Source organism: Falco rusticolus, chromosome 7 (genome assembly GCF_015220075.1).
Source record: "Falco rusticolus isolate bFalRus1 chromosome 7, bFalRus1.pri, whole genome shotgun sequence".
In the NCBI taxonomy this organism is placed as follows: domain Eukaryota; kingdom Metazoa; phylum Chordata; class Aves; order Falconiformes; family Falconidae; genus Falco; species Falco rusticolus.
In genome coordinates, this window is record NC_051193.1 from 6776118 (window position 1) to 6786724 (window position 10607).

At 47.4% G+C, this 10607-nt stretch overlaps 1 protein-coding gene across 1 annotated transcript in view; it reads right to left on the reverse strand.

The window, feature by feature from the left end:
- LRRK1 (leucine rich repeat kinase 1) overlaps positions 1-10088 on the reverse strand; it is an 82584-nt gene extending 72496 nt beyond the window's left edge. Inside the window, exons 1-2 of the mRNA XM_037395411.1 lie at positions 10028-10088; positions 6242-6457 (exon numbers count right to left, since the gene is read on the reverse strand). Coding sequence (XP_037251308.1) covers positions 6242-6308 — 67 coding nt within the window. The 5' untranslated portion in view covers positions 6309-6457; positions 10028-10088. The remainder of the gene's footprint in view (positions 1-6241; positions 6458-10027) is intronic.
- Positions 10089-10607: the final 519 nt, after the last annotated feature.

The window sequence follows — 10607 nt, forward strand, 5'->3', positions numbered from 1 at the left end:
CAAGGCTCAAACTCAAACCATGCACACACTTCTGTTGTGAAACTATCAGCAGCTTAGATAAAAGGGCTACTGCTGTGGTGACACATAATCATGCAAATAACCAGCTTCTGACCCACTAATGAGCACACAGATTTGGATTAAGGAAAGGAATTATATATTAGCCTAACGATGTAAAATATGAAACAGTTCCTATTAAGAGACAGAGTTCACAGTTAAGTCAGCATGTCTGGAGGTATTTAAAAGATGTGTAGATGTGGTGCTTCGGGACATGGTTTAGTGGTGGACTTGGCACTGCTGGGTTAACGGTTGGACGAGATGATCTTAAAGGTCTTTTCCAACCCACATGATTCTGTGATTCTATGATTCTATACAGCAGCTGGGAGCTGAATGTTATAAAATCCATCCCCCGCACCCTCATCGGCAATGCAAACATTTCCTCCCAGTTAGCTGCCTTCTGCCAAGCAGAGCCCTGGCAGCCCCTTTATCGATCAGAGAAATGAAAAACAAACAAACCGCAGACTTAATGCTGTAAGGATCCCTGAAGATCTGATCCAAGCCTGTTATGTCAGTGCAAAGACTTTAATGGGTTTTGGATAAGGCCCCCATAGGCTTTGGAGAGGATTAAAAAAAAATAATTCATAGCACTTTCTTTAATGCAAGTATAAAACCGCCTGCAACATCACTGACAAAAAAATAAATCAATTACAGGCCTGGTAAAGACTGAGCTGGTGTGAATACAATCAATTGCTTTTTCACACTGAAACAGGACAACGGTTCTATGAGCACAACATCAACTCTCACCTGAGAGCTACCTTATAATTACACATTGAGGAGTCCCTGTGTACAGGATTTTCTTTACTACCTCATCACCTTATCTTTTTTTTTTTCCAGGCTTCTTGATAAGAGTTGTCACAAGTTACATTTTAATGTAATACACCACAAATACATTTTAACTGAAAGGTGGAAAAATGAAGCTGTATAGCAGCAGACAATGCCAGATACAGCTCAGATAAATATCAACACTTTACTACTGTCTGTATATCAAACTGGCTCTCAGGTTGGACTCAATTAGCTTCCCAACGTCTGCACTGCACTGCTGGCACTCCCAGCAGCTCTGCCCTCCTTGCTATAGCCCTCAAGTTCAAGAGCAGGCTGGTTTTGACAGTATTTATTGGGAAGAAGCTGGTCCTGCCACTACTAAGGCCTAAGTGCTCCTTTATACCTCCTTGACTCCAGAAGGATGCAGCACCCGCAAGCCAAACTCCCACTTTCGACACACACAAGACGGCATTTTCAAAGGCAAATGGTTCTTCCGGATGCCTCTGTTTCAAAACACAAGGGACATCTAGGGGTGTGTCTAAAGAACACTGCTTAGTAGCCAGACTCTGAAAATTAGTTCGGAGTGTCTTGAATTAGGCACCTAATTGTAAATGTCCCAGCATTCATTGCCCTTTTTGGAAATGCAGGCTCAGTTTGGTGAGAAGGTACAATACACAGCTCTACTACAGTCTGCATGGGAGAGCAGGCTAAACCACACACATTTTCTGCTGCAGACCAGCCTTCCGCATTAGCTTTTGGCCCCATGTACAGAAACTGTACCACTTCTGTATGAAGTGTGTATTTAAATATGTTTAAAAATATAAGCCTATTACTGCTTTACTAGTGTACTTCCTATTCCTGCCTAGCATTTCCTACTTCTCCTTCTGCAGGGCATTATGCAGTAAGACTAACTCACATAAGATACCCGTTTCATTTTTTGCCCCCCTTTTTTTTTTTCTTGTAGGAATAACTTTCAATTTGCTGTTTGGACTCAAATTAACTCACAGCTTAATGAACAGGAAGAAAACCAGAAAACCTACAAGGCTCATTTAGTTTGATTATACAGAACTTCAAGCAACCAACACACTTTACAGGTCTCTCGTGCTCTGTGCACCCAGATCACCTTCCAGATGCTCTCCTTGTCCTCACTGCCACGCTGTCACAGTAGATTCAGGGTAATGTTACTACAGGGCAATGTGTAGAAAAAGCAGGACAGAGGGGGCAGGTACTTTTTCCCTGTTATACGGCACAATGTGCCACAGATGGGGCTAACTCAACATGCCCCGAGATCTAGCTGCTGGCCCTAACCCCATGGGCACAGCTGATGTAAAGATTTTTAAGGTTTACATGGTGACTTCATGAAGAACAAAGTGATATCAGTGGTGCCGCCAACCCTGATTTTCCCTTCCTCCTTTACTCAGCAGAAGAGATTTATAAGCAAGATATTAACACTACCAAATGCAAGTTTCTGCCCTTCACATTTAAGGCAACAAATCAACTGTGCACAACTATGAGGAAATGACAGCAAAGGTCTCATCTGGAGGCCATGTACATGCACATCCAGGAGCGGGTGAGCTCTGCCTGCTTTGATTGTTATAAAGAAGTCAGGTTCTTCCTGTAGACTTTTATCTTTTTAAGTGGATTTCACACTGCCAGACTGTCAGCCTGGAAGGCTCAGCTTATCCACAAAATGGAGAGCAAGGGCAGAGTCTCTGTGAAAGTTTCCATCCCTCCACCTACAGTCCCGTCACCTCAAACTGCCACCCTAGGACGGCTGCCCCAGCCACATTTGCAAACGTCCTGCCCTAATGCAAACAGGGCAGCGACGCTGGATGCACTAAGTGATGTCCCAAGAGAATAAGCTGTTTCATTTGCTATTAGCTAACCTTAAGCTGTCACCATTCAATCCATTGTGAAACTTTCCATATAAAATTGCACTAGCTCCTGAGCAATCCCTCTTGTTAAAATGACTCTTACTCTTCCAGTTAAGCTCTTCTTACTTGCACTGGGGACTTTTCTATGATTCAGGAAGCAGTGCTGCAGGCAGCAGCTTTCGCTCCAAGTCAGTACTGAGCTGAGCCATGGCCCAGACAGGATTGCAAAGGTCACCACCATCTTGGGTAGTGTCTTTCTGATAAAATATAAAGCCCTGTGAACTGCAGGGTCACCACAGCACTTCTGAAGCACAGCTTGAAGAACCTCTGGTCCACTCCAAATGCCAGCTGAAGTCATTATATTCTCATTACTTGTTTGCTCCTTCATTTTAATATTTAGGTCACTTTTCCAGGCATACTGCAATGTCTATCTGTGCCTCCCTGGACAGTCGAAAGACACCAGCTTACAACAGATCTGCCTCAAAAGTAGTTATGAAGGTTCATTCAGTTAATATCTGTAAAGCTACTATAATATTTCAAACAGGTATCATTGGCATCGTTGTCCCTAATTACATAACATTATCTATATTACAACATAACACCCCTTTTCAATGCTCATTTCTAGATTTAGCAGGAGAGAAGAGACATCTGGTGTGTTTGAAGGATAATCCAATTCTACCTCCAAGACACACACAAGTGGCATACAAACGTTCTGCAACTTTGAATAAAACTCTCAGTAAGAAAGTGATAAGCTCTTTAATAAAATTACCCTTACATTTCAGAAGACAATGATTGCTTTTCTACATCTTTGCTGAACTGTCTCCTAGAAACTCATATGAGAATTAAATCCTAGCTGTAAAATCTCGTAAGAATCAAAAAAACCAACCAGCCTGCAGAAAGGAGACGAATTTCTATTCTGTTCTAGGCATTCATACAGTGTTATCTTTGGGCTTCCATTGTATTCCCTACAAGATTCATATTATGTCACCTCCACTACATTACATAAAGCTCTTCAACCAAGTTTAAAAAAAACGAAACCCCATGCCTCATGAGAGACTGCAGCCACTCCCATATCTCTGCTCACTTTCTTTCTTTCAATTAGGACAGGATGAACAAATCTAAGAGAGGGGAAGCAGGGTCTGAGGAAGCAAGAGATGCTGACTGCACCCAAAACAGAGCATTATTCTGCACTCCGACAAACCCTCTCTGTGGATCAGCGTGCTTGGCCAGCATCAAGTCAAGCCCAGCACCTTCCCCAGAAGGTAGAGAGGGTCCAGTTCTGAAACACAGCTTGCCCGCTCTCAGGATAAATGGGCATCCTGCTGGGACACAGACACGATCACTGCTGCAGCCAAGAGGAACAGCAGGAGACACGAGTGGTCAGGTGAGCCCTTGCATCAAATGTTATATTTGCTAACTAAAGTCAATGATTCTGTCAACCTGTTATCCACATGAAGACCTAGCTAAATGTATAGCTGTCAGGAAAAAAAAACCCTAAAAATGTCAAGGCTTTCAAATGATCCAGGCACCGGGTACACACGGTACCTGCTGGAAGGTGCCTCCTGCACTGTGCCAGCTGTAATGCTGCACCGATCCAACTGACCTGTCACGGTGCCACAAGCACCACCGTGCTGTTTGTTAAACCTCTCACATCCACACACCTGTCCTTCCTGCCCGAAAAAACCAGACCCTAAGCTTTGCGAGCACTAATGAGGTCATCAGCATTAAGGAAATTATCTGTGATCTCACTCCACTTCCCAGTGGCTCCCTGTGAATGGAAGCAGAAGGCTGCATCTAGATTGTTAATAAATGCACGTAAACAATAGGTTCAAATGTGGAGGCTGAATGAGTCACTGCGTTCCTGTGTTCAAGCTGTGTAATAGGATCCAAATGCAGAACAAGGACCAGCTAACTTAGGGAGTGGACCAGCTAGCTAATGACAATTATTCTTGGCAGGACTCACACAATCCCAAAATAAAAATGAGTTTGAACATGTACAGTATGCTTATAAAAAGCAAATCCACGAGGGAAGTACGGATATTAAGCTTTCCTAGCATCTCTTTGCCAGTCTTCCAACACTGTTTATCAAATAAAATAACCCAGACATGTAAGTATAGAAGAGTTACACCAGGAAGATTTGTAACGCTTCCAGTTAACCAGTTTAACTGATTATATTTACATAACAGAAACATGTAATAAAGTTCTCAGACGAAAAACTGAACTCACAATGTAGAAAATATACCTCTTCTACTTTTCACTTCACTTTCACATTCACTCATAAACTAATTTATTTACTGTATTTTTAAGCAGTGCGAATTGCTATTGCAGTACCAAAATTTAGCAATTCTTAACACTTGCAAATCATTAGTGCAGATTAAAATTCTTCTCAGGGTTTATAGCTTAGTATTCAAGTGGAGATAATTTCTTCCAGAGAGAAACTCAGAAGAGAGAATTAAAGAACTTTAAGAATATTCAATAACCAAATACTCTTGATTATTATAGAAAGATACAATGCTAATTAACAAAAGCCAAACCAAACAGAAAAATCAGTATCACAGAATAAGCAGAATACATACAGAGAAAGGAAAGAGTTCCCACAGCTCCCTGTGACGCTGGTGAGAAACGTCTTCAAACAAGATAAGGCAGCCTCTGAATAAACTATCAGGTTTTGCTTCATAGTTGCTGATAAAATCCAAAATAAGGCTGCAGAAACATTAGCTTTTACTGAAGCCTGCTTACTCACTACAAAGCGTCAAACACACCTTCATCCCACACTCAAAAACGCAGATGCTGCCTCCTAATGAACTGCTTGTTGCAAGGGGGGAATACCGTTATACAATAACCAGAAGGCTATTTCTTGATGCAGAAACATAACTAGGTTTTGACTCAGAGAAATGCAGCAGTGCCTAGGAGCTGAGGGTTTCAGTGACAAAAATAATCCAGAAATAATTCGGCTGTTCACAAAAAAAAATTAACAGGAAGCAACCTGAAGCATACGTTCCTTCTGAAAGAGACATTTCCACCTATGGATTTATTACATTACATAAACACAGACCTCCTAATCTAGCCCAACAATAAATCACTGCAAGCCACTGAATCAAAGCTGACAGTAAAACTGGAGCAGGTTAATATCTATTCAGCCTGAGAAACGACGCTCTGATTTTAGCAGCTTTCATACCCTGAATACACACTGCAGCAGTGGCTGGGAACATATTTGCATTCACACGCTGAAAAAGCACAGATCTTGTAAAACATATTTAGGAACTGGTGAGACGTGACACATATATTGACTAATTCCGTAGGCCTTTGGAGAAAATCAGTCTTCAGAGGAATGCTATTCTTATCACCTGAGCAGTTCAACATCATTCTCCTCGGAAGTAAAAATCCTTGTTCTGCCCTGTAAATTTTGAAAGATTAGGGCTCAAATCGCTCAAAGATCTTTCATATGTTTAAGTTTCAGTGAAACTCAGTGGCAGCTAGCTACTGAGTACTTTAAAAAACTTTCACTCCCAATTTGAACAGGAAAGAAAAGAAAACCTCCTATTTACCATTTTGTGGATCCATGTTGCTCTCTCTGCAAATTGCGGATTCCTCAGTTCCCACACACCAGTACATTCTGGGTCGCAGTTGTGAAGATCCAACAGACAAACTTTCTGCAGCACTTAAAACTGAATAGTGTTGTCAAAGTTGAATGATCTCCGTCAAGTAAACGCAGGAGCAGAGAGGCTGCTAGTAAGCACCATCCCGAAGAAACATCATTTACTCTGTTCAAAAAACAACAGCAAAACAAATTAATCATTCTAGCATAGAAATTGCAAGATGCTTACTCCTTTGCACTCTAACACAGTTGTCTAAATGTTACTTTGCAGAAATGCACTTATCCTATAAATACAATTATTTTCATGATAGTTTTTTTAAGAATATAACATGAATTAACAGAGGAGACTAACAATGTCTCTACTATAGAAAGATAATGTTCCCAATTTTTCTCCGCCAAAGCCGCTCAGTCTTTGGGTAGAGGGTATTGGGGGTGGGCATGGGTCACAGCTGCAGTTTCAGATTCTCCACAGGCTAGTGTAAAGGCAGAGCATTGAAACCATGCAGTGCAGCTGGAAATGTCCTAAATGCAACCTCAAAACCCTTCCCATCCACAGAGAAGACTGCGGCTCTTGTAAGACTCCACTGTGAGAAACTGAAAAATACTGACGTGGTTACTGAGACAATCCTCTGTAAAAAAGCAAAGAGAGCTAAGAGAAACACACCAGCTCCTTTCGCCTTTGTCCAGTCCTTTTAGAGAACTCTACTATCCTAGAAGCATCAGGCTTCTTCAAACATGTTCAGGGAGGCAAATCAGGCCCTTAGGACCTCTTTAATGGTTGGCTTCTTCTGAACTGCTTTGCGTAACAGCCAGCAGAAAACTGCACAGCTCAGTCTCCCAAAGCATTTCCTACTCCTTACCTCTTCAAAGCTGCACACCTGTAATTTTCTCTTTTAATGCATCTCCCCCACAGGTTAAAACTAGGATGCATTTTTAGTGTGCACCCAACAAGCATCAGGGCTCCTTCATTTTCTGCTTTTGGTTTCAGTCAGTAAACGCCTCTCAGATGTAACATGATGCCCCTCATCTTTGACTTATTAATAAGTTTTTCTCATCAGTGTGATGCTGAAGTTTTGATTAGAAGCTCTAATTTGGCAAAGCATGTAACCCACCGCCCACATCAGTCAGCAAGGCCCAAGAATATCCCTAACTTTCCCTGAGCAGAGCTAGCTTCCTGATTTGGGATCAAAGGTCAAGCAGAATATAAAAATATACTGATCCATCACCACTCTGCAGGAGGCTTTCTGCTCCTCCCTTGTTACATAGAGTTTTAACCACTAGCCAACGTTAAAAATCACTGCATGCTACATCAGTTGTTTCTAGGCAAATATTTGAAGTTTAGGTGCATTTACAGCAAAATCCAACTTCTAGTGACCCTTACTTTGTGGTGCCTGGCAGCAGGAACCAAAACTCACACCCCAAGCACTGCACACACCCCTGCACCCTGCGCTCTGGGCATCGGATGCTACCACAGCCAGTTTGATTCTCTGGGTTTTTTTCAGAGGTACGAAAAATAATTTGGGTGCCATATGGCAAACAAAGGTATGGACAGAGAGACCTGGGCCAAGATACGTGAAGCACTTACTTTCACACACATGCCACAGCTAAACACCTTCTTTGCAGAGGGATGACTACAACTCCAGATGGATACCGATGTCTGAGCTGCCAGGCATCCATCTCTCCCTCCCCATCAGAGACTGCAGCAGCAGCTTGTCTCCCAGGTCAAGCCCCGGCAGACCTCGCACCCCAATGCAGCAGCAGCTGGGCACATGTACGAGGCTGAATTTGGCAGCTTTCACCTACACAAGGAGGGAAGGCTGTGGATAGCTGCAGGAGGCTGAGATGGAGGTGGTCCCTAAGCTCAGAACCAGCCCGCGAACTGGTGAACTGGGCCATGCTGGTGGAGGATCAGATTCTGCTCCAGAACATGCCCAGTTCCCACCGGACTCAGCTCAGCTCTTGGGCCGAGCTTCTCTCAGCCGCACTGGCAGGCACAGCTGCTGTGCTGGGACCCCACATCTCTGCCATGCCATGGGTGTGATACCCCAGGCAGAGGTATCAGGGAGGTTCTCATGCCTCCCAAAAGCTGCCCAGGTTGTTAACTCTGAAAATGGAGGGGATGTGATGCTTCCAGCAGCTGCCTTCCCTGCACCCTTGCTGTAAATGCACTGAGCAGCTACAGTAAGAATAAATACTTCCCCATGCTAAGACCAACAGACTAGCTCTTTTTAGCAGATGCTGGTTTCTGAGGCATTTCCTTGCTGTATGACAGAGGCACACCATGTGTGCTCACAGCAACTGCACAAGAAACACTGAAGGGGGGGGGGGGGGGGGCACTGTGGAACACAGAGGCTTGAAAACCATCCCACTCCTGATTTTTAGCTTTCTACCCTGCTTATTCCCCAGGATGAAACTTTCCTCATATACACTGAAAGGAAAAAAACCTTTCAGGAAAAATCAGAGTGTGGTTTTGATCATCAGTTCCCTTTAATTCCAAGTGGGGCACTAAATGCTGTAGGCAAGTGATTTACTGCCACACAGCACCCATGTAAGCAGTATTTCCCTATTTCAGGACCTTTGTGTATATAAGAGGAAAAACCCTACAGTGCCGTAAAACGTGCAAACACCATGTTTTAATTTGATTTTGGGAGAGGGATCCTACGGGCTCTGCAGCATCTCATTCGGAAGGAGGAGGACCACACAGAACGCACCTGAATGCTGATTTATGCCCCGTTTCACACATTCCTGGGTTCTCTCCTGAGGGAGAGCAGCGATGGCCAGCTGTGTCCCAGCACATCCAGCTGTGCCTGTACCATCCCGAGCACCTCCTCTCCGCTTTGCCAGCCCATCCAGCCTCACCCCACGCAGCAGGCACCCAGGAACCCCACGGCTTGCCCGACACTGCTTCCCAGCGCACGAGAGCCCCGCCAACACCTCAGCTCTTTGCTCAAACCACCTGCTGCTTCTGAGAAGCCCAATCTGGGGCTGGGCACTGGTGACGGGAATCACCATGGACCTGGAGAGGCCCACCACACCGTGGGGATGGAAAGGCGCTGCGGGCCCGCTGGCTTGCCCTTGCAGGAGGCAGGGAGAGCCGGGCCTGGCACCGCAGCAGCCTGCCCCATGCCCGCCGGGGACCCCCATGCCCGCCGGGCCATGCTCCCCTCATCCTTTGCCCAGCTCTGCGCAGAAAGCGGCAAAGCAGCCCGCTTCTCCCCACACCACAGCGGCCGGCTGAGGAGAAACGAGCCGCTGCACCTCGACGCCGGGTGTCCCCGAAGCCTTTCCAGTCACTTTTCGGTTGCCGCTTCTCTGCCAGTTCAGCCCGGGGGCTGAGGGCCGCGCTCGGGCACCCCCGGGGCCGGGGGAACCAGCCCCAGCCAGCCTCGGGGAGGGGGAGGCCAGAGGCAGCCGCTCCCAGCCCGGCCCCGCTCGCAGGGAAGCGAGTTTTTCCTCAGGGCGAGCCCCGGGTGCTCCCTCTCCCGCCGGGCCGGGGCAGCCGGGCGGGGCCGCCAGTCTCCCGCCTGCCCTAGCCGGGGAGGGCTGCGCCGCCGCCGCCAGCGCTGGCTGCTCCACAAAGTTCCCTCCGAACTTTTTAAAAAGCTTTTTTTCCCCCCGCTTTCTCCACATGAAAAGCCCCGGCGTGCCCCAGCAGCCCCCATCTCGCCGCCTCCCCTCACGGCGGGGCAGGTGCCCGCGGGGCGGCCCGGCCGAAGCGGCAGCAAAGCCACGGTACCTCCTGCGTCCCGGGGCTGGCGGGGTCCCTGCGGCCGCGCCGCCGCCTCCTCCGGCCGCCCGCCCGCCCGCCTCGCTCTGCGGCGCGGGAGGCGGAGGGAGGGAGGAAGGAAAAGGAGCGGGGCAGCGGCGCGGCGCCTCCTCCGCCACCGGGCCCGCTGGCCCGCTGAGGGCCCGCCCGGCGCCTGGCGGGGCCTGGCCGCCCAGAGGGGCCGGGGGCGGCTGAGGGTGACCGGCCGTGGGCCGCAGGCCTCGCGCGGTGCCTCGTCTTTTTGCCGAGGGCAGAGCTGCCGGCCGCTGGGCACGGAGCAGCCCCTCTCCTGGGCAGCTTCCCCAGCCGGCACCCACTCAGCCCCCGCCACGGGTGCCCGCCTGCTCCCCACACAGGCCCTGCGCGGGGTTGCTTTTTTGGGTTTTTTGGGGTTGGTTTTTTTTAGGAAAAGCCGGCCCGTGGGAGGTGCGGGGGCTGAAGCAGGGCCCTCTCAGCTGGCCCCCACAGCCAGCTGCCGTGCAGCCCCCAGGCAGGGCGCCAGTGGCGTGCACAGCGCTGGTACCGGTACCCATCTTCTCTGGGCATCACT